This window comes from Physeter macrocephalus, chromosome 15 (assembly GCF_002837175.3).
Source record: "Physeter macrocephalus isolate SW-GA chromosome 15, ASM283717v5, whole genome shotgun sequence".
Classification (NCBI taxonomy): Eukaryota; Metazoa; Chordata; class Mammalia; order Artiodactyla; family Physeteridae; genus Physeter; species Physeter macrocephalus.
Genome location: NC_041228.1, coordinates 35,048,332 through 35,072,827, shown reverse-complemented (window position 1 = coordinate 35,072,827; position 24,496 = coordinate 35,048,332). Strand labels below are relative to the sequence as shown.

Below are 24,496 nucleotides of genomic sequence, written 5' to 3'. Positions count from 1 at the left end.
CTCTATAAAACAGGGATAATACTAAGAGATCTTGCCTCCTAGCATTGGGGTGAGGTATGTAACTTTTATAATAGTCTGTGGTACATAGTAAACACCCAATAAATGTTAGATATCATTATTATTGTCATAGTAACTGACCCTGGTCTCTTCTTTCCTGGGGTTTGTGTGTGTGTGGGTGCATGTACGTGGATGAGTGCTATCTTTGTTGTGTTTTGATATCCATGTTATGCTAGCTGATTAGAATGAGTTAGGAAACTTTCCAAGTCTTATTATGCTCTGCAATAATTCAAACAATGTTGGAATAATCTATTCCTTAAAGGTTGCCTGGGCCCAGTGAAGGTCCTTGACTAAACTTTCAGTTTCTTCTATGCTTCCTTTGTCTCTTCAGGCCTTCTATTCCAGGCCAAGTTTGAGCATTCATATTTTCCAGGAAATCATCAGTTTCAGATCTCCTTTTATCAATGGTTACGTCTTCTCACTCTTCCTTTGTCTGATTTTACCTCTCCTACCATCACCTTCACTCCAGCCCCACCCTTACACACACACACACACACACACACACACACACACACACACACACACTCACTCACTCATGCACATGTTCACACACTGAGGACAGCTCATCACTGCCTTTATGAATATTTCACTAGAAAAATCGGGCCACAGTGAACAGATGGGTGCAGTGATTCCTGAGCTTGTCTCAGTGTAGGTATTAAATCTACGTAAGACTGTGTGTTAGTTCCAATCCTCCAAGAAGCTGTCACCAAGATGAGTTTAAACCAGCGAGGGTTCTGTTCGGGGAATGTCTGTGTGAGGGAGTGAGGGGAGGGGGCTGGGTGAGCAGTGCCAGGCCCTGAGGCCAGTCTGACTCCTCGTGCAGGAGAGAGGAGACAAGATCGGGTGGAAGCCTCTCGCCTGCCCAGTCAGAGCCTTGGGGTCCTCTACTTTGTGCCACCAGAGGGGCTGTGTGCCTGCCTGAGCCTCCAGGCTGAGTTCAGTTATTGGCTAGAGGGCTGGTGTGGGGAGGCCTGGCTTCAGCAGCTGCTGGGCCCTTGTCAGTTCTCTGCCTGCTGCTGCTGGAGATCTGCAGGGCAAGCTTCCCGACAGTGAGAGCTTTCCACCAATGGCATGAATAGCTTTGTCGGATAGTGACTTCTTACTGGCAGACTTTAGGCAGAAAGATGTTGGGCGCAGGGAGGTGTTTACATCTGAGGGAGCAAGTCTCAACCTTTAAGTACCATTTCTGCCCTCCTCCCCCTCCTCCCCACCCCTTCCTTTCCTCTCTCTTCTTCTCTCCTTCTCCACCCCCTGCTCCTCCTCTTCCTACCGTCTCCCCCCAACCTCCTCTTGCCCCCTTCCTGCCTCTGTCTCTCCACACACACACTTATGTATGTGGTTGGGATGTGTGTAATCACTCTTCCTACTTCATGAGCTTTGTTTACAAATAAAAAAATCTCTTTTTAATCCTGAAATGTAGCAGTCCAACACCCCGCCCCTCCCCCTCCCTCTCCCTCTCCCTTTCCTAGGGTCCTGTCTCTACATTAAGTTCATGAATATAGCGACTTACTTAAGTCAAGGTTTCAGTCTTGGTTACAAGAAAAAGAATAGGAAATAATATTATTTTCACAGGAAAATGATCCTGTGAGATCAGGCCAGGGAGCCTTGATCTCTCCTGCACTTTCTGCTTTTGTGGTCCTTTGGAGTTGCTGTTGAAAACCAAGGCATGTTGTTTGCCGGTCACTAAATATTCAGGTGACACGCGAGGCAGTTTGTGTTCTCAGACACGACCTCTTTTCCCCCCCATGCGTGTCCATCCTGCTAGAGGCTGGGGCACAAGGATTTCCAGCATCTGGCAGGTAGGTCGCTCAGGAAAACCTGGTGATTGCATCCAAGGCATCAGCCTGAACAACCTCTGTCCTTTGGGTGAGGCTCCCACTATAAACTCCTGGTATCACTTGCCAGCTGACTGGCCTTGGGACCACTGCGGTCTACTAGAGACGGCTTAATACTATTGAACCTTAAAATGATGTTACTAGCTAATATAGGTATTACGCTTATTGTGCCATGGTACTACTCTAAACACTTTACATGTATGAACTCAGTTATTTCTCAGTCAGACCTCTGAGGGGTGATGAGCAAACGGGGGCACAGATAGGTTAAGTGATCTGCCCAGGGTCCCAGAGATGACAGGCAGCAGAGCTGGGGTTGGAACCCCTGTGGTCGGATGACCCCATCTGAATTTAGTCATCATGCTTCCTTGCCTGTTGAAAGGGAACAGATAGTGGTCCTGACCTCCTTCTCAGGAGATTCCTTGCCTACTTGCTCTCGCCAGAAGCTTGGTAGTTTAGTGGGTGAAACTGGCAATCATGAGCTGCTTCTGGGCTGCAGGTATGTTTCATAGGGCCCACATAGCATTTGCTTAACACTTATTTTGTATTTTTATCAAAGAAATGTATTTAGTTTAAAATGTCAAATAATACTAAAAGGGCTTGAGAAAAATAGTGGTTTCCTGAGACCCGCTCTGCTTCCTGGTTTCTGGTCTCCAGAGGCAGCTATAATCCACTCTTCCGTTTAGTACTTAGCCCCATACGTCTCAATAATAAATACTTCCATTTCTCCATCTATCCATTTAAGGTATTATCTATTGACTTCCAACTCTGAAGATAAAGATTTTTTTTCTTTTGCTAACCTAAAGAAAAAATAGTTATTCTTGTGTCTCTGAAGCATGGAAAACAAAAAAAAGAGAGAGAGAGAGAGAGAAAAGAAAAGGAAAGAAAAAGAAAAAAGGAAACTACCCTTCTCATATTTCAGCCCCAGGTCCAGAGCAAGGGGCTAATCGTGCAGGCAGTGTAGGCCCAGGGGCCAAGTCAGTCCTGGGCAGGGCTCCCGACCAGCCCACGCTTTGCCTCTTAGGCCTGGCTGGCAGGTTGTCTGCCTCAGTTTGGGGAGCCCAGACCTCGGACTAGATGGGGGGTCAGGGTCAAAGGTCTGGGCCACTCAGTTCTGGTGCTCTGGCTAAGGCAGCCAGAGGTCAGTGTTCAGATGTGGGAGCCAGAGCCACTGGGTTCTGTGGTCCACCCGATAGGGCCACAGGCCAGAGTCTGAGTTACTGAATCCTAGGCTGGGATCCAGAGGGCGCTAGCCATCAGGGTCCAGGGCGCCCGGCTCCGGAGCTCCTCAGCAGGGGTGGGCCAGCTGCCCGGTGGCCGCAATGGGGTGCCACTTTCAGGAACATTGCTGTCCAAGCAAGGGATGTCCTGGGCTGTTCGGGGGGGGTGAGGCTTCAGTGCAGAATTTGGGCTGAGGCTGAGGACTAGGGGCGCCTGAAATTTGGGGGTGCCTCCTTGGGGCTCCCTGAGGCTGGCTCTCCTTTGGTCCCGCCATCCCCTCCTGACTCGCCAGGCTCCGCTTCCCGCTGGGACCCTCAGAACTGAGGAGAGCGGGCCAGGGATCCTCAGTGGGGGGCCGGCGAAGCAGAGGAGTGGGGCCGGCCAGGGAGCCCAGGGGGCGGCCACTGCAGCAGGGAAGGGGGGCGCCCCTCACCGCAGCTGCCCAGGGAGGGCCACCGGGCCCCAACCGGGGCCTGGTGGGAGGGCTCGGTCGCCACCGCGGGCCGTGTTCTTGGGGTGGGGCGTGCCACGGGGTGGTTATTGCTGAGCGAAGTGCAGCCGCCGCCTCCCCTACTGGCCGAGGGGTCTGCGTTCCCGCTGCTGTGGCTGCGGGCACGGCAGCCCCTAGGCAGGCGGCGCGGCTGCGCCCAGGCCCGGGGCACCGCTCCTGCCTGCACCTGGGTGGCCACCCGCCGGCCCAATTCGCGGGTCGCCCAGGAGACTCGGAAGCTGGTGGAGCAGGGCCGTCGTGACTCGTCAGAGGCGTCGCCCCTCGCTGCCTGCAGTAGCTTCCGGAGAAAGGGTAAATGAATGGGAGGTGATGTTTTCGAGTCCTTGCCTATCTTAATGTATTTTTTTCTACCATCACGCTTGACTAATAGTTTGATGAGATTCAGACTTCTAAGTTGGAATTAACTTTTCCTTAGAATTTGAAGGGCACTGCTTCAATTGTTTCTAGATTCCGAAGAGGCTGATCCTTTATATGTGACTTTTTTTCTCTCTGGAAGCTTTTAAGATCATTTTCGTATCCTTGGCTTTTTAAAATTTCGTAAGTTTTATGCGTTAGTCATTCTTTTCTCCTTTCACTTTTTTTGTACTTGGTATTCCATGGACTTTTTTTTTTTTTTTTTTGCGGTACGCGGGCCTCTCACTGCCGTGGCCGCTCCCGTTGCGGAGCACAGGCTCCGGACGCGCAGGCTCAGCGGCCATGGCACACGGGCCCAGCCGCTCCGCGGCATGTGGGATCCTCCCGGGCCGGGGCACGAACCCGTGTCCCCTGCATCAGCAGGCGGACTCTCAACCACTGCGCCACCAGGGCAGCCCTCCATGGACTTTTTGATCTGGACATTCAGGTGCTTCTGTTTTGGGGAATTTTCTAATATTATTTCTATAATAATTACTTCCCATTAAGTTCTCTCTTCTCTCATTTCAGAATTCATATTATTCTCATGTTGGGCCTCTTGGATCGATTTTATAATTTGCTCATAATTCCATCCTGTTGTCCATCTTTGTCTTTTTTTTGCGGTATGCGGGCCCCTCACCGTTGTGGCTTCTCCCGTTGTGGAGCACAGGCTCTGGACACGCAGGCTCAGCGGCCATGGCTCACGGGCCCAGCAGCTCCGCGGCATGTGGGATCTTCCCGGACCGGGGCACGAACCCGCGTCCCCTGCATCGGCAGGCGGACTCTCAACCACTGCGCCACCAGGGAAGCCCCCATCTTTGTCTTTGTCTTTGTCTTTTATGTATTCTGTTTTCTGGAGCTGTCCCTGCCTCTATCATCCAGCCCTTGTGTAGAATTATTGTCATTTCAGTCATCCTTTTTTTTAATTTACCAGATTCTGGCTTTCTCTCTCTCTCTCTGTCTCTCTCTTAAACAGCCTCCTTTTTTTTTTTTTTTTTTAACTACATAGATGCAGCAGCTTCTTTTTATCTCTCTGAGGATGTTACATATTTTTCTGTGTTCTCTGCATTGTCTCTATCTCCTGAAGTTTCTTGTTTGTGTTTTCTAGCTTGCTTTTGTTTTAATCTTCCTGATCCTTGCCTCTCCACTGGGCTGTTCAATAGCTGAATGTTAACAGCTGTGCAGTCGGTGACTGGAAGGTTCGTGTGTGTGAGGGGCGGGCAGGGCAGGCTTGTGGATTGCAGGCTCATTTCTCTAGGTGGTGATAGGCCAGTGACCCTTTTCTTTGTGTTGCCCCCAAATGTCAGTATCTCTAGGACTTTTCTCTGGAGCTAGTGATTGTCTCCAGGGAAGTCTTTCTGGTTGTAGGTATGGGATGGGATTTTGGAAACTGGTGGGGAGAGGGGAGTCTCATGGTTGATTATGTTGTCCTTTCACTGAAACCCTCTCTTTTCAGTTAAAGCCTCTACCTTCTCCTTCTACTGCGCTTGATGCTCTCAAACCCTGGGCCTTTTGAGTTCAGTGTTACCAGGAAATTAGCCTTCCATCCATGCTAGGATGTTGGAGAGGTAGAAGCCTGGTGATTTGAGGTGGGGAAGAGATGTGGGTGAGGGGCGTGTTTCTTCTCTTATGTACTTTTAACGAATCCTTTTCCAGCCACTACCCACACTCCCACATTCTAAGGTCCCTAATGGCTTGCAATTGCTCAGCCCTTCATACTCTGCATTTCTGTCTGCCTTCCTGCTCAGAGAGCCCTATGCATGCATTTAAGCTTCCTCTCACTCCACTCTGCTGGCCCAGTTGCCACTCTTCTGATGTACAGTTCCCCCATCTAACTGATAAAGCTGAGACACTGTCATCTCCTCTCCCAAATCCTTTGGCCTCTTTAACTATCGTTTTAATGGGGTTTCAGAAAAGGTGTTCATCCTGCCACATTTAACCGTTAGTCTCAGTACTATAACTGAATAGTGTTTGTCTTTTCTTTGTTTGGTGTTCTGCTTCAGGGACATTTATTATCTCTATATTTGTTCCTCCTTGTCCCTGATTATCTATTATCTAATGCCTCTAATTTCTCTTTTTTTCTTCTGCATTCACTGTGATTATCAAGCCTTTCTTGTCATTAATTCCTTTTTCAGTTCTCCTGGTATTATTTGGTCTATAATGGCTGTTGTTTTGGTCTCTCTTTTCTTAGCTCTGCAGTTTCCCTTTTTTACCTAATTCTGTTGTGCCATCAAGTGTGCACTTTCTTTTTCTTGAATTCATGTTATTATGTTTTATCGTATAAAGCAATTTCTGAGATTTTTTTGAGGGGGGTTGATTAATTTAGTTTTCTTATGCATGCTGTGTTCTTTTATTATTGGATTTCCTGTAGTATTTTTTGCCCTATTGCTATGCCATTTCTTTTTGACTTGTTCATGCTTGATATGTTCTAGTCAGACCTTCTTTGGTTATGCTGTAGTCAAAATGAATGATTTCTTTACTGTCTTTCTGCCGTCTGAGACATGTTTGCATGCCCTTTCAAGGCTGGCTTGGAGCCTGGGCATTTGAAGATGGGACAGGGTGGGAAAGCTCAGCTTGGCTGTGTGTAGTCTCTGAGTGACTTGGTTAAATGTTCTGTATCGAGTTCACTCCGCATCTGCAGGAAGGCATTCTCTTTCCTGCTTTGGGTTTTAGGTCTGTCCCCTACTTGACCTCGGGGTCCTGGGGCTTCTGTTTCTGCTGGAGACAGTTGCCTTGGTTGTTCACATCCTTTCCATTCTCACTCCCGTCAGTCACTAGGGTTGAAAGAAAAGCATACCTGAGAGTGCTGGCACCATTGTACATAGTTCACAGTGGAAAGTTGTCATGAAACGTCAGCTGGAGCTTTTGACAGGCTTCTTCCTGCCCCTTCCCCGGTTTCTCCTCCTCCAGAGGGTCTTGCTGCGTTTATCTACCATTTTGGTTTCAGTTCTGTCTTTCTTCACCACTAGGGATATTTAGTGCTACCCCCTCCTTCCACTCCCCTGACCTCTCTGGCTGGACCAGAGCATCCAGGATGAAGTCAGCAGGGACTGTCCAGACAGCTGCCTCTATAACCCCAACAGGTTGCAGAAGCCACTGGGACGGAGGGCTGTGCTGTCACTCCAGTGGCCTCTTTCTGTCAAAGACACCAGGCTGCTCACTGTGTCTGACTGAGCTCTGCAGGACACTTTCACTGGGCAATATTCTAACACTTGTTGGGGAGTCTGTGTAATTTTTAAAAATGCTCACTTTCCTCAGTGACAAGGCAGACAAAGCAGACAAAGGTTGAAGAAGGTCAAATAATATAAAACGTACAACGCTGATATTTGTCTTTCAGACGTCCACGTACATGTGCAGTAGTCTGATACAAGTTTCACAAGCATTGCAATTAAGCGGCTACAATTTCTGGAAAGTTTTCTGCCGCGTGCAACCCTGCGTCTTTCTAATGGGCTTGGCACGAGTTTGGCTAGTGTCCGCTTGGAGAGACTAAGGTTGGGACCTAGAACTGCACATTTTCACGCAGCGGTGAAACCAGGTAGAAGAGGCAAGGCAACTTGGGTTCACCAACATCTTGTGACCCTGTCACTTGGCCAGCAGGAGAGTCAGTGTGTCTGTAGAATCCTAAATGTTCTAGAACTTCCAGGCTCAAGATTGTCTTTATTTACAACACGGGCTCATCCCCTGTGATCTCGTGCTTTGTCCACAGTAGAGCATGGCTCTTTCTGAACTCTCCTGCACATCTTCCGCCGATGTGGAGACACCTACATCACATTATTGCCCTGCTCCTAATCAATATGTATTATACTTACATGTGACTCTTCCCATTAGAAAACTATAAGTATGGTTTTATAAGTGATGCCCACACAGAGTCTGCTCTTCACTTGGCTCTGTTTCTCCCCCGTGTTTGCTCCCAAGACCCATTCTGCAGGCTCCTGGTCCTTTCTAAGACATTTCTGCCAGTGCCTCCTTGCCTAGTCATCAAAACAACATGTTATCCTTCTATCAATGTCCCTTCAATACAGAATGATTCACTCTTAGTCAATGACAGCTACCTGTACATGGTTGAGATCATTTTGTGTTTCTTCTTCTCTTTTCTCCCAGACTAGAAATACCCCAAGTTCTTGCCGTTTCTCCTGAAGTCTGATAGGGGAGATAATGATTTCTCTCAAAGAGTTTTCCCAAGCTGGTATTCAAGCTGTTTTTGTATATGTAGTTGAATAGTAATCTTAACTAAAGAATTGCCTGGGATTTATTGTAGTGATTTCAAGTAAGAGTCTTATTTAAATAAGTAAATACACAAATGAAATCAAACACCTCAACTACTTGCCCCAATATCATTTATTGGGAGAGACATTCTTTCAATTCCCTTCTTTCCTTCTTCCCTCCCACCATCCCTCTCTCCTTTCCTTCTTTCGTTTCTTCCTGTAAAATTTCTTTACATGTGCATAATTTTGCATACCCACATAATTTATGTAAATGCTTGAGTGTGATCATATTATACAGTGTTTTTTTGTGCCTTCCACTTTCCTTTTCTTGCCGCTTCTCTCCACCCTACTCCCCTTCACCCACGTCACACAACCAATCCCAACCCTAAGTATGTATGTATAAAGATTCATGTATGTATACATTCACATATTCATACATTCACGTAACATGTACAGCTTTAAAATTAATTTTTAACTTCAAGCACAGATCTAAGGCCAAAGGAATAACTTTGATTCTTATTTTCCTGATAGTGTTTTTAGAAGCCCGTCTAAATTCTAATAAGGCAAACTAAAGTTTAACTGATTTTCGTTATTTCTAGCATTTTTGTTTTAGGTCAAGTTTATTATATAGTAAACCCATTCACATGCCCTATTTTGTTTTGCAGAAGGGACATCTTGTGTAATCACTGTGTTTAGTGTGGACGTTGTATGGGCTTTCCCATTACTTCCTGTGTAATGTGGATCTCTGATTTATTTCCTTATCTATTACAGATGGAGTTGGATTCTAATTTATTTTTTAATAAATTTATTTATTTTTATTTATTTAATTTTTTTGGCTGCATTGGGTCTTCATTCCTGCTCGGGGGCTTTCTCTAGTTGTGGGAAGCGGGGGCCATTCTTCGTCGTGGTGTGCGGGCTTCTCATTGTGGTGGCTTCTCTTGTCGTGGAGCCCGGGCTCTAGGTGCATGGGCTTCGGTAGTTGTGGCACGCAGTCTCAGTAGTTGCGGCGTGCAGGCTTTAGAGCACAGGCTCAGTAGTTGTGGCGCACGGGCTTTGTTGCTCTGCAGCGTGTGGGATCTTCCTGGACCAGGGCTCGAACCTGCGTCTCCTGCATTGGCAGGCGGATTCTTAACCACTGCGCCACCAGGGAAGCCCTGGATTCTAATGTTTTTACCATTGAATATTTCTGTTAATTTTGGAGGAAATAGACTAACACATGCTATGTGAGATTACAAATTGAGTAAGACATAATATCCACTTACATAAAGATGGTAGAAGTTAAGACTTATACCTAAATAAGGAATAAGGCATAAAATATCGAATGCCTTCAGATAAGGAAAAGGGCTATGTACTCTTAAGGGAGACCCTATGAAAATGATATTTTTTTCATTAGGTAGAAAATAATCCTTAATTTATCTCTCGCCTGGACAATTTCAGTAGCCTCTTTCTTTCTTTTTATGTATTTATTTATTGATTTAGGCCATGCCATATAGCATGTGGGATCTTAGTTCCCCAACCAGGGATTGAACCCGTGCCCCCTGCATTGGCAGGCGGATTCTTAACCACTGCGCCACCAGGGAAGCCCAGAAGGCAAAGTCTTAACCACTGGACTGCCAGGGAAGTTCCAAAATCTTCAGGACATTTTTAAACAATCTCCTATCCCCTCTCAGATATTTCATTCCAGTTTGGTATTATCTTTAAGAATCCTTTCCTAGTGGCTTAAATTTCATTTCCATGATCAGAAATTAGTTACAAGTAATTTAACATTTTACTGATTTATTTGATACTCTGATTGCTATATCAGTTTTCTTTTCTACCCTGAATGCCTTGTTTTTCATTTTGAATTGAGGGGTAATTCTTTCAAAAGGGATATAGGAGTAGAATAGTTTTTGAATCCTTTTATGACCAAACATGTCTTTATTTTGCCATCACACTAATTGATCTTTTGTTGTGTTCAGAATTCTATGTTCAAATCCCCTTTCTCTTGTCTTGCAGCATTTAGCAGATGAGAAGTTTATTAGCTGACTGTTTCTTGTTTTGTTGAAAGTTACTTGGTATTTCTAGCATTTTTCGTTTAATCTTTAACATAAGAAATTTTGCTAGGATATGGATAGATGTGTTTCTTTTTATTATCCTTTTTAGCATTTTGGGGCCTTTTATTCCCAAGGCTCAAGTTTTTGTCAGCTGGAGGACATTTTCTTCTATTATTTCTTTAATTATTTATTTTTCCCTTTCATCCTCTTGCTTTCTTCTGTAACTCTTATCAGTTGAACATTATACCCCTGAATCTATTCTGCATACCTTTTAACTTTGTCTCATAAATTCTTTTTTTTTCTTTAGAAACTGGAAAAATCCTTGCTTAGCTCTCCCAGATCATGACTTTTTTTCCAGCTCTTCTCTATGCAACTCTCAAACAGAGTTTTATTTTTATTTCAGAAATTATGTATCTTGTTTTGTGATGATTTCTTTTTCATAGTAGCCCGCTTTGCACATGCAGTATCTTCTTTTTAACATTATTTGCTATATCCGACATTAATTATTTTCCTCATCAAAAAGACGTTTTGTTCATCTTGGGCCTCTCTTTTGTTCATGTTAGTTTTCTTTAAATATCTGGTTATTCTTAGTTCTCCTATTAAGAATAAAGAGTTGGACTGCTCACCTTTCAGAGCTGCCAGGGTTTTGTTAGCAGAGTGGAGCTCACTCTTCCTAGGGTGGGCTGTTCCCTTAAGTGGAAGGAGTGGTCACGGGTGCTGAGGGTACCTGGAGGTTTCCTTTGCATATGTACAGGTGAGGTCCCAGGGGGCAAACTTGGGTAGGACACATTGGAGGGTTTTCTTGTTGTTTTAAGCTAAGTATCCACCCCCCACCTTTGTTTCCATTTGGGATCTTGAAGTTACTCTAGGCGTTTTACAGAGTTATTTCTTTCTGGTGCTAGGGCCCCCCCAAAGGCCAACTCCTGTATTTAAGAAGTGAACGCTGTAGCTAGTTCCTATGACTGGCTTGGTTATAGATGCTGAAGACTCTTGAGTTAGAGTTTTCCAGGCTCAGTGGGAAAACCCGTTTTCACTTATGCATTAGCCTCTCCTGCACCAGCGTAGGGGTGCAGCCTTGTTGACTTTGGTTTCTCCTGTATTCCAATCTTCTGCTTTCTGTCTTTTTGAATTGCACAAAATTTCTGTTTTTACATTGACGACACGTTATTATGTGTCTCAGTTCAGGGAAATCTTTGAGGGAAAGGTAAACACATGAAATGGTCACGAGATAGAACTCTGTCCTGCAGCCTTTTAAGAGGCTCTTGTGGTTTTTTTGGTTTTTGTTTTGTTTTTTTGCTGCTAAAGATTTGAGCATGGTAAGTTCCTCCAAAGAACTGATTCTCTTTTTAATTTTTGAAGCTAATTTGGTTTCAAGATGATACTTTTCTTTAAAAATTGTATTTTGGTCACTATTGAAATATAATGTTTTTAATATTTCCTGCTTATTTAATGTATATTTTTATTACATCAATTATTTAATATTTTTCTACAGGATATTTAAAAACAGATGGCCTCTGTGTCAGACTAAAGGTAGACAAGGAGTAGTAGCTATCCCTCCCCATATACAATTTATTTGTGTTGTCTGCCTCATGCGTACCCTGCAGAACGTTTCAGCACCTTGGAATTCTACAAATAACTTAAACACATCATCTTTGTCTTCAAGGAGCTTATAGACTTCCCCTTTGCACAGTTTCTCTAGAACTTTGAATTTGGACATATTATCTCATTTACTTCCATGTAAGAAAATTCCCTGTTGTATTAGTCTCTTGTATCCAGTCTGTTTTCTAGTTCCCTCTTTTCAAGTAGCTTTTTTTTCTGATTATGAAAATAGAGCATAGTCAAAATTGGCAACAGAGAAACATGCTTAAGAGCTCAGGCTCTGTGATGCCATCCTGGTCTAAGCCGACTGCTGCATAACCCTGGACAAGCAACTTAGCACTCTCTGTTCAGTGTCCCTGTCTATGTAAAGGGCATGGTTACCCTGCCTAACTTTAAGGCCATAACAAAGAATAAATGTGTTAACCCATGTCAGGGGCTTAGAACACTATCCGACATACGGTAGGGGCTCATTAAGTATGTGTAACTTAAAGACTATTTGAAAAGTGAAAAAGTAGAAAGAAGAAAATAAAAATTCACCTATAATCACTGTTAACATTTTGAATTTCAATTTACTTACACACACACACACACAATTTTAACCAATTTTAGTTATTTCATAGATTGTGAGCACTACAAATTGTCTCCATTTAAAATATTATTTTCTTGTCCTCTTTCTTCTACTTTCCATTATGACATCTTTTTCCTCATGGTTGTTTCTAGTGCTTGATGATGTGCCTTTCCAGCAGCTTCTTAATTATATCCCTAATCCTCTCAGTCCTTGATTACTTAATAGGTGGACTAAACATGCTTAGGGCACTAGCAAAGCTAGGGCATCGCTGAGAGAGGGAGAGAGAGAGAGAGAGAGAGAGAGAGAGAGAGAGAGAGAGCCAGATTACTCTTCAGTCAATGGATCAGTATATTTTGCAGTTAATATATCCAAAGTGGAACTATCCTAATTTCAATAGACGTAAGTTTTGTTTTAAAATTCATTATTTACGAAACTGTGCATTTTATATGGTGGAGAGGATTATAACATTTTCACTGAATTAATTGAATTCTCTCTTTCTCAAATATAACCATCTGCAACATAAGATTATCAATATCATTCCAGGCTTTTGGATTCATTTTATTTCCTTTGACTTGTATATGGATTAGGTCAAGGGCAAAAGGTTAGAGTCATTAAGGACAAGTGCTCAGTGTAGAAACTTCCTAATCAATTTCAACCCTTGTTCTAACATGGAAAGTATCTGTTATCTCTTGTGATTTGCCTCTAGCAAGCACCAAAAGGAGGGATATTATTGAAAATAGCTACTAGTGAAATGACTAACATCATTGGCATTTAAATTGTGACATTAACCCTGATTAGGATGATTGGTTCATTAGTTTCCATTTGAAAGTCATATTCTATAACTGGAGAAAATGCCAAGATTCCCAAAGAAAGAATAATTGTTAGTTGTTGAAATCTTGCTCTTAAGTTTAGGGTCTGAATGTAGTCTTTTTTTTTTGGCTGGGAAGCTGAAGTGATTGTATGTCAGTAACTAGCTACAGTAAATCAGCTACAAGAAATTGAAGTGGATAAAGGCTAAACTCCAAGTGCTGAAGACTCAGCATAAGAAGAGACATTCTATTTGGAAAATAGAATTCATAATTCAATCTCAAGATAAAGTCTCTGTATATGTGTGTGTGTGTGAGAGAGAGAGAGACAAAGACAGACACAGAGAGAGATGGGACAGAGAAGAGGGGGATATTGAGGCAGAGAACATAGCATGAAATCCTAAGAATTATGTAAAACCTTCACTTCTTTTTTTTTAAATTGAAGTATAGTTGATTTACAATGTTTCAGGTGTACAACAAAGTGATTCAGTTATACATATATATTCTTTTTCAGATTCTTTTCCATTATAGGTTATTAGAAGATATTGAGTATAGTTCCCTGTGCTGTACAGTAGTTCATGGTTGTTTATTTAATATATATAGTAGTTTGTGTCTGATAATCCCATACTCCTAATTTATCCCTCCCCACCCTTCCCCTTTGGTAACCATAAGTTTGTTTTCTATGTCTGTGAGTCTATTTCCATTTTGTAAATAAGTTCATTTGTATCATTTTTTAGATTCCATGTGTAATTGATATCGTATGATATTTGTCTTTCTCTGTCTGACTTACTTAGTATGATAATCTCTAGGTAAAACTTCACTTCTTAAAGAGAGGTGGAAAAAATTCTTTGGCCCCCAGTTCAAGTCAATGTTGAGAATGATATACAACAGGTGGAAGAAAGGGTCATGAATTGCAGACCTTCGCTGATTAGAGGTCAGTCTTCCTCTAGTTTTGCCTCTGGTCTGCACATACATCTGCTTCGTTTCCTTGTGTGTAGCTCACATTTTAGGAGAACAGAAAAATGAATCCTTATTTTGTTTAATTTGAAGGTGAGAAGTAGGAGGTGAGAGAAAAACAGTTTAGGATCAATCCTTGTTAAATTAATTTTACAATTATATTTCTTAAAATTAAGGCAACTTGCATTTATATAGCATTTTATAGCTCACAACCAATTTACAAACACACTATAAACTGATTTTATGAAAACGTGAAAAATATAGCTCCCTCCCTCCCTCCCTTCATAGTACTTTAAACCCCAACTTATACTTCAGTTCTTCAACTGAACTTTTATTCACTCAGTCAACAAATTTAATTGAGTGGCAGGCATAGTTCAAACTGCTTATGATACATCCGTGAACAACAACAACAAAAATCCCAGCTCTGTGGAGCTTACATTCTTGTGGGGATAGACAGACCATGAACACTGAACACAGTAAGTAGGCTACATCGTGTGTGAGAAGATGGTGAGTGCTAGGGAAGAAAGAAAGAGTAGAAGCTGTGTAAGGGAGACGGAAAGTTTTGGAGGAATGGGAAGTTCTAGGGTGGGTCGAGGTGGGTCACTGCATTAAGTAAAGTAGTCAGGGTAAATTTCATTGTGGTGAGATTTGGGCAAAGGTTTAGAGGAGATGAGAGAGTTATTTGGGGGAATTTGGGGGAAGAACATTCCAGGAAGATGAAACAGCTGGAGCCAAGACCCTAAGGTGGAGACATGGAGACCAGTGCAGAGGGTCCGAATGAGTGAGGAGAATGACAAGGAGAGTATCAGGAGAGGAGGTCGGAGAAGTAAAGGAGGAGAGATTCTGTAGGGCCTGGAAGGCCAGTAGAAGGACCTTGACCTCGAAGGAAAATGGGGAGTCATTATAGGATTAAGCATGGGAGTGGCGTGATCTGATTTATGGTTTTTTTTGTTTGTTTTTTTTTTGCGTTACGCGGGCCTCTCCCGCCGCGGAGCACAGGCTCCGGACGCGCAGGCTCAGCAGCCATGGCTCACGGGCCCAGCCGCTCGCGGCATGTGGGATCCTCCCGGACCGGGGCACGAACCCGCGTCCCCTGCATCGGCAGGCGGACTCTCAACCACTGCGCCACCACGGAAGCCCTGATTTATGTTTTAATGGGATTTCTATAGATGCTTTGTTGAGAATAGACTGGAGGGAGGAGGGACAATGGTAAAAGCAGGGAGATTTATTTAGAGACAGTATTAGTTATCCACTGCTGTGTAACATAGTATCTAAAAACTTATCAGCTAAAATAGCAAACGTTATCTTGCGCAATTTCTGACGGTCAGGAATCTAAGAGCAACTTAGCTGGTTGGTTCTGACTCTGAGTTTCTCATAAGGTTGCAGTCAAGTTGTCATCTGGGGCTATAGCTGATTTAAGACTTGTCTCTGACTGCAGAATGTACTAAGCTTCCTCACGGGCTGTTGGTGGTCTTCAGTTTCTCACTGACTGTTGGTCAAGGCTTCAGTTCCTCGCCACATTATGGCAGTTTGCTTTCCCCAGAGAGAGAAATGAGAGAGAGAGAGAGAGACTGACTTACTGAGATGGAACACTTTTATTATCTAATTCTGGGAGTGCCATACTATCATTTTTGCTATATGCTGTTGGTCATATAAACCAAGTCTGATACAATGCGGGAGGGAACTCCACAAGTGTGTGAGTTCTAGGAGGTAAGGATCATTGGGGGCCCGTAGTGGAGGCTGCCTACCTCAGAGACAATTGCAATAATCTAAGTAGAAGATGATGGTGGCTTGCGCCAGCATGCTTCCAGTGGAATGGTGAGAAGTGGTCAAGTTCTGGATGTATTGTGAAGGCAGGATCAATAGGAAGGACTTTTTTTTTTTTTTTTTTCGTACGCGGGCCTCTCACTGTTGTGGCCTCTCCCGTTGCGGAGCACAGGCTCCGGACGCGCAGGCTCAGCGGCCATGGCTCACGGGCCCAGCCGCTCCGCGGCATCTGGGATCTTCCCGGACCGGGGCACGAACCCGTGTCCCCTGCATCGGCAGGCGGACTCTCAACCACTGCGCCACCAGAGAAGCCCGGAACGACTTTTTAATGAAGTGGATGTAAGAAAATGAAGACTTATGGATGACTCTATTAGCTGCCTTTTAAAAGATAAGTGCCTAGGGTGTCTAGGTGTGTTAATTGACTCAGGGAGATGTGTGTGTGTGTGTGTGTGTGTGTGTGTGTGTGAGATGGTGTGGGGCCTGGTGCTTTTAGAAGAAAGCCAATACAAAGCTGGAGAAGAGGGGTTTGCAGATCTTTGAGTGAAGCCAGGAAGGTTGGGAATCCAAGGCAGGTAAGGGACGTGGTGCAGGACGGACTGGACTATGTATGGGGACTGCTGGGCTTTTTGATTAATGAATGCTACTTTCTTGGTGTAGTTGGTGGATCTGACAGCTGAATGACAGTTTTCTTTCCATAGTCAGTATTCTTTATGTAGTAAAAATTAAATGGTAGAATATATGTAGTAAATAATATACATACTGTAGGAGTCCTTAGTACAGGGAAGCCCTTAAGAGCCCAAATGGAAACAATCAGGGAGTATTTTCTGGAAGATGGGATCTTGCTGCTGGACTTTGATTAGAGTAGAATTTAGATGGAGAGAAGCAGGAAGGGAATTTCAGGCAGGGCAACGGTCTGAGCAAAGGCATGGACGTAGGAATGGGCTTCTTTAGGGTACTGCAAATAAATGATTTAGCTCCTTATGTTAAGTAAGTAGAAAGAAATGAATTTTGAGAAGTATGTAGGGGCCTGATAATGGAGAATCTTAAATATCAGATGGAGGATTTTGGACTTGATATTACAGGTGGTAAAGAATCATAGTACACTCTATTTTTTTTTTTTTTTTTTGTGGTATGCGGGCCTCCCTCTGCCGTGGCCTCTCCCGTTGCGGAGCACAGGCTCCGGACGCGCAGGCTCAGCGGCCATGGCCCACGGGCCCAGCCGCTCCGCGGCATGTGGGATCCTCCCAGACCGGGGCGCGAACCCGGTTCCCCTGCATCGGCAGGCGGACGCGCAACCACTGCGCCACCAGGGAAGCCCTCATAGTACACTCTTGAAAATGATTCTCTCTGAAGGTGATTCCATAGGGCTTCAATAGGGATTGAAGAGGGGAAAGTTGAAGGATAAAGAGACCAGTTGGAGGCATGAAGAGATAAGACCAAAGCTGTGATCATGGATATGGTGACTGACTCCATATAAGGGACGAAGAGAAAGTATAATAGTCAACACACATGAGGCTTTTATACTGCGTCAATTTCATTTGGGGGCACATCTCAATTTTACAGTTAACCCAGAAAGGTTAACTAACTTGTCCAGGGTTACACAGCTAGTACATGGTGCAGCCAGGATTTACACCCAGGCAGTCTGGCTCCAGAGTCCGTATTTTAAACCAGTACATAAGATTTGGCTCTGGATGACTGGGGACAGATGATGATGAGATGTGCCCAATTGAGAAATGATGATCACCTTAGTTTTGGATTGAGTTAAAGGTGACGACAGGACATCTAAGGAGAAGGCAGAACTAGCTCTTAGGTGCTACCCATCTATTAGTCATTAAGATAGAGGATCAGGGACTTCCCTGGTGGCGCAGTGGTTAAGAATCCGCCTGCCAGTGCAGGGGACACGGGTTCGATCCCTGGTCTGGGAAGATCCCACATGCTGCAGAGCAACTAAGCCCATCTGCCACAACTATGAAGCCTGCACTCTAGAGCCTGTGAGCCACAACTACTGAGCCTGTGTGCCTAGAGCCCGTGCTCCACAACAAGAGAAGCCACAGCAACGAGAAGCCTGCGCACCGCAACAGAGTAGCCCCCGCTTGCCGCAACTAGAGAAAGCATGCGCGCAGCAACGAAGACCCAGCACGGCCAAAAATAAAAATAAAATAAATTAAAAAAAAAAGATAGAGGATCAATGAAAGCCATACGAATCAACAATGGAGAGAAAAGAGCAAAGGGCCCAGGACGATGAGAGTTAGAGGACTAGGAGGAGGTAGAGTAGAAATTAGAAAAGAGTGTTTGGCTACAGAGGAGAACCACCCTTGTACGGTATCTTAGAAGCCAAGCAAGGAAAGATTTTACAGAAGTGAGAAATGGTCAAGAAAATCCAAGGAGATTAAGAACTGAGAGCAGTCTATTGGATTTTGATCAGAGGTCATTAAGAGAATCAGTTCTAAAGAGAAGTAATATTTGTAACTATTATTTATTGAAGATCTGCAATGTACCAGGCTCTTCATATGTAAATATCTGAGTTATTCCTTTAGAACAGTACCCATAAGGCTGATATCGTGATACAGAGGAAGAAACAAGATCAAAGAAGTAAAGAACCTCATCTAAATTCAGTAATTGACAGAGCTGAGATTAAAACTGAGGTTTATTCAACTCCAAAACCATTCTCCCCCTAGATTAAGACAAAAAAAAAAAACCCCAAAACCACCCTCCCCTCAAAGACTAATGCCCTTCTAGGAGTTATTTTGTTAAAAAAAAAAGAATGATGAGAAATGGATTGACAGTGATAATTTGACATGAAAACTTCACTGTCCTGGTTTTTTGTGGTCCCAAGTGAAATGGATTTATGTCTGGATTTGTTGACTATTACTACACATATTTTTTAGGAGGTGAAGGCGTTATGTACTAAGTTTCATATGCTTCTCCCCAGCAAAGGATTCCCTCTGTTAGACTCTTATTAATGCCCCAGGGCATGCGGTAGAGTGATCTGGAGCTTTTCTTGCCTTGTTGGTTATGCTCTCAGCTGCATGAGTGTTCCACCTCTTTCATTACTTCAGCTGATGACTCATCTCTTAATTTTTCTCCCAACATCAACAAAATGAAGTAGCGGATTAAAGAAACAAACGAAAGAAAAAAAAATATTTGTGATCTAACACAGCCTTAGCCTTGCTGTGAATACTCAGGTGCTAATTTAAACTTTGCTCCAAGGAAGAACAGAGATCAAGTTTATAGTTGACGTGTTCTGTGTTCAAGGCGACCCAGAAATTTACATACCTAAAGCTACTGAAAGGATATTTTAAAAGCTGACCAGAGCAGGATTAGAATTGCCACTCTAAAAGAACAGTGATGAAACTCACCCTCAGAAAGTGTTCCAGACTTTGGTAAGAGCTGTTCTGTGAAACTGTCCTTTCTTTACAAGTCTACAGTTTTGCTCAGTGTACCAGAGAGATTGTTCTGTTTTTACTAAACCAAGCTTTATTCAACAGTGCTCTGTACCGGAGAGATTATAATCTATGAAAAAACAAAAAATCCAAAGTCATTATGCAGTTAAAGGGAAGAGCATAAAAGTCCTTTGACCATCAAAACTGTGAACAGAAACAGCTAGTAAGGATGTGCTTTCCCGGGATATTTTTCTCCATTGATCATGTAAGGATTCATCAACTATTTCATCATAGGGGAAAAGTTGATGAATCTAGATTTATGAGTGAACGTTTGTGCTGGGAACAGATAAAATCAGCAATCCAGGAGACTCAGCAGGAGGGAGTAGGGACTTGAAGGAAGACTCAAAGAAAAATCTCTCAAGTGAATCAGGGCACTACTTAGTGTAAATCAAGAGTTGGCTTTTATCCTTCACCCTGGCGCTTCCTGCTAAACTTTTGGAAATTTGCCAGTGTTGTAATTAACCCTCCCCCCACCTCCCAGCTTTTCTTAGGTAAGAAAGAGAGTAAAATCCCCATCTTTTTAATGGTGAGGTCACTGCAAATAACTTAAAGCCCTTCTTTCCTGTAGGACTGAGCATTTTGGGAAGTATGCATGATGCCTGGGTGCTCATGGGCAACAATTAGGGTTCAGATTCCCCTATTTCTCCCTCTAAGTGAAGGCTGCAGACCGGGCACCCAGGGTGGCTCCTACTAAATGACTGAGGGGGTGGTGGGCCCATCACCTCTGCCTTTGTGGTCCTCCCAGAGACTTCATTTCTTCCACTTGTAGATTCTTAGGAGTCCACCAAAATTCTGTCTCTAAATCAAGCACTATCCTCTGTGATTAGTAATTTCCACAACATGGAAATACTATTTTACTGTTAAATCAAAGTACAGAAATTTCTTTTTTTTACACTGAATTATAGTTGATTTACAATGTTGTGTTAATTTCTACTGTACAACAAAGTGATTCAGTTATACCTATATATAAATATATATATTCTCTTTTATATTCTTTTCCATTATGGTTTATCACAGGATATTGAATATAGTTCCCTGTGCTATACAGTAGGACCTTGTTTATCCATTCTGTATGTACCAGTTTGCATCTGCTAACCCCAAACTCCCAATCCAACACTCCCCCACCGCCCCTGCCCTTGGCAACCACAAGTCTGTTCTCTATGTCTGTAGTCTGTTTCTGTTTTGTAGATAAGTTCATTTGTGTCATATTTTAGATTCCACATATAAGTGATATCACATGGCATTTGTCTTTCTCTTTCTGACTTACTTCACTTAGTATGATAATCTCTAGGTCCATCCGTGTTGCTGCAAATGGCAGTATTTCATTCTTTTTTATGGCTGAGTAATATTCCACTGTATATAAAATACATAAATTTCTTTAGTTGACTCTCCAAAATGAATACAAATGTGCTCCTTTTGTCAGAAAATTCCATTATTTTGCATTACCAATATAATCTTCACTTTAAAAATGTTTCCCAACCCCCCAAAAAAATGTTTCCCACATCTGCCCATTTCAACATTGACCGGCACACTCCTGCCTTTCCTTCAGGTCTTTGTCGAAACTTTGCTTCCTCCTTGATCCTCTGGTTAGGTTAGTCCCCTCTGTCATATAATCTCACTCATGACACTGTTCATTTCTCACACTCATTGCTCTTGTAACAGCGGTGCTTTCTTTTTTTCTTTTTCTTTTTTGGCTGCATTGGATCTTCACTGCTGCGCGTGGGCTTTCTCTAGTTGCGGCAAGCAGGGGCTACTCTTTGTTGCAATGCATGGACTTCTTATTGCGGTGGCTTCTCTTGTTGCAGAGCTCGGGATCTAGGCACACGGGCTTCAGTAGTTGCAGCACGAGGGCTCAGTAGTTGCGGCACATGGGCCCTAGAGCACAGGCTCAGTAGTTGTGGTGCACGGGCTTAGCTGCTCCGCAGCATGTGGGATCTTCCTGGACCAGTGACCAACCTGTGTCCCCTGCATTGGTAGGCGGATTCTTAACCACTGCACCACCAGGGAAGTCCCAACAGTGGTGCTTTCTTTCCCCCACTGGACTGCAAGCTACTTGGGCTACGGGGCAGTGCCTGTGTCATTTGCCTTTGCATCCTCCACAAATAGCATGGTGTCTGGCATCTATTGGGCTCTCAATCAAAATAGCTAAATGAACAACTTCAGTCTCCCTTTAATTAATGATCATCTTTAGCATTTCTGCATTATAACCAAAAATTGCTATACCCACAAACTTTACGGGAATATAGAACTGTGCTGTAATAGTAATACCTGTTATTGTATAACACTGTGCAGTTTACAGACCTCTATTTTATTCATTATTTTATTCCATTCTTACAATCACATTGTGAGGTAAGTAGGGTGGGCATTGCTGTCTTTTTTTTTTTTTAACTTTTTATTTCATGTTGGAGTATAGCTGATTAACAATGTTGTGTTAGTTTCAGTTGTACAACAAAGTGATTCAGTTATACATATACATGTATCTATTCTTTTTCAAATTCTTTCCCCATTAGGTTGTTACATAATATTGAGCAGAGTTCCCTGTGTTGTACAGTAGGTCCTTGTTGGTTATCCATTCACACCAGTTAGAATGGCCATCATCAAAAAATCCACAAACAATAAATGCTTGAGAGGGTGTGGAGAGAAGGGAACCCTCTTGCACTGTTGGTGGGAATGTAAATTGGTACAGCCACTATGAAGAACAGTATGGAGGTTCCTTAAGAAACTAAAAATAGTGTTGTCCTTATTTAAGGCGCGAAGAAACCGAACCTCAGGCAATTTTCCTTCACTGTAAGTGGTGAACAAAAACTCACTTCCAGGGCCTGTGCTGTTCCAAGTCACCAGACTACCTAATGGTTAGAAAGGCCTTCTACCAGGGTTTTCCTGTTTACTTCCAGAAACTTGATTTTACCTTTTAATCCAATTAATTTACAGTTGGGTCATTTTCTCTTTCTTCCCAATCAGTTCCACCAAGACCCTGGCACAAAGCTCAAACCAGGGGCCTGGAGACCATCTGAAACTCCACTCTGCTCAGTGTGGATTTCCTGCCCCGCCCCCAAACATATGTTACCAATGTCAGTGTCATTTTCTGACCCTACACCAATGTGTGGCACCATGCCTCCACGTAAAGGGCCCTCAACACAGCCTTTGCTGGGAGTTCATGCCAGGTTTCTATCACAAAGTGAACGGGGAGACCATCTACTATCAGAAGGCCCTGTAGAAATATCAGCAAAAAGGGACGTCTGTGACTGAATGATTCTCAGAAGGCTCTTGGTGACTGAATTTCCCCTGATCGGTATACATGTTGCCTTTGCAATCTTTTTACTTGTCTGTGTCATGTTACTATGCGTGGACATAGGTGTTACTGAAATACAATGTCTCATGGTTACTTTTTGGTTTCATTTCAATGAACAAGGCTGGGGAGCTGCAGAGGACTGTCATGGTTTGTGAGTATTTAAGTTACTATCGCCTCCTCCTTAAGAAATCGCTTTGATAGTCAGTTGCTGCTTTACCTGAGCTTGGCTTGGTTAGGACTGACAAATGACTCCGACCTCTTTTGCCTCTACTGAAGGTTCTCCAGGTACCCTCCTCACTCCCCATGATGGTTTTTTACAACCTGTAGCTTCTGTGTCCTTTAAATATAGTAGGATCCTGTGGCAACACAGGATTCACATACAGAGTTCGTCTCTTTCCTGTTGCTTTGCATCCCTATGATGCAGCATATCTGCAATACGTCTTGTTTGCAAAGTAGCTTCTATTGCCTTTTTAAATTAAGGGACTTGGATTGGTCTATAGTTTGCTAGCAATTATAGTACAAATTAAACTGGATAAAATAGTTTTTAATAACCATTAACATGTTGATTACATGTAATGTATCGCACATATTTGTACATTAGAACTCAGAGAGTTAAAAGAAACCCGTTCCCTCTCAGTTTTTCATTTTAGTAATCGCTAATGCAGAATAATCAAAGAAAATGATTTGGCTCCTGAGCGACTGGACATGAAAAGCCAAGTGTGAAGGCAACCAACTTACACTACTTCTGTACTACCTTTGAAAGACCATTGTTACTTCTCATGGGCAGTAGAGAAATAAATCAGTGGCTGTATCAATGCAATGGGGCCGTCCCTTTAGTCTTAATCTTCCCTCTCTTCCATCCCGGGGAAGTACAAAGTAACCAAATAATGTGTATTTTTTAGCGGATGTCAAAGGAATACTTCTTTGATAATGAAGCTCATGTTTTTCTTGCTTTCACAGTAATAAACGACTGGTGGCCCTAGTGCCCATGCCCAGTGACCCTCCATTTAATACCCGAAGAGCCTACACCAGCGAGGATGAAGCCTGGAAGTCGTATTTGGAGAACCCCCTGACGGCGGCCACCAAGGCAATGATGAGCATCAATGGTGATGAGGACAGCGCTGCCGCCCTTGGCCTGCTGTATGACTACTACAAGGTAGAGCCTGAAGCCCCGCCTCCCCCCACTTTCTGCCTCCAGGGCCTCCCCTCTCTAGTGGGCAGAGGGGACAGATTCTTCATCCCAGGCCAGAGAATGAATGGCATTGCCACACTCGCTCTGGAATTCAGCCTCTTCCTGTTCTCATTGCGTCTCTGCTTTCCCATCTATAAAGCACGACTTTACCACCCCCCCGCCCCGAGGGAGTTTCCATTTTAGGATAATTATTTCTGTGCCCTCTGTTTACAAGCATACATATTATCTACGTTTAATTTCTACTTCATATCATATTGCAAATCCTTCTTTGCTGCCATTTTTACTTTATGATTTTTGGTGAATAAAGAATATTCCATTGTGTGGCTGTACCATAATTTCGTCATTGCTCAGTTTGGGGGCATTTAGGTTGCTTTTATCTTTTCTTATTTTATTTTATTTTTTAATTAAGTAATGAGAACCTTTAAAAACAATTTTTTTTAAATTTAATTTTTTGGCTGTGTCACACAGCTCGCAGGATCTCAGGTCCCCGACCAGGGATTGAACCCGGGACCATGGCGGTGAAAGCAGAAGTGAAAACGCCGAGTCCTAACCACTGGACCACCAGGGAACTCCCTAGGTTGCTTTTAGATTTTCCATTTTATAAGAAACATCAGGGTTTCTAG

At 43.3% G+C, this 24,496-nt stretch overlaps 1 protein-coding gene across 1 annotated transcript in view; it reads left to right on the top strand.

Annotated features, from left to right (window-relative positions):
- The window catches only part of GRHL2 (grainyhead like transcription factor 2), a 162,524-nt gene that overhangs the window by 22,519 nt on the left and 115,509 nt on the right, over positions 1-24,496 (top strand). The window contains exon 2 of the mRNA XM_055091164.1: positions 23,642-23,837. Within this exon, the coding sequence (XP_054947139.1) occupies positions 23,642-23,837 (196 nt within the window). The remainder of the gene's footprint in view (positions 1-23,641; positions 23,838-24,496) is intronic.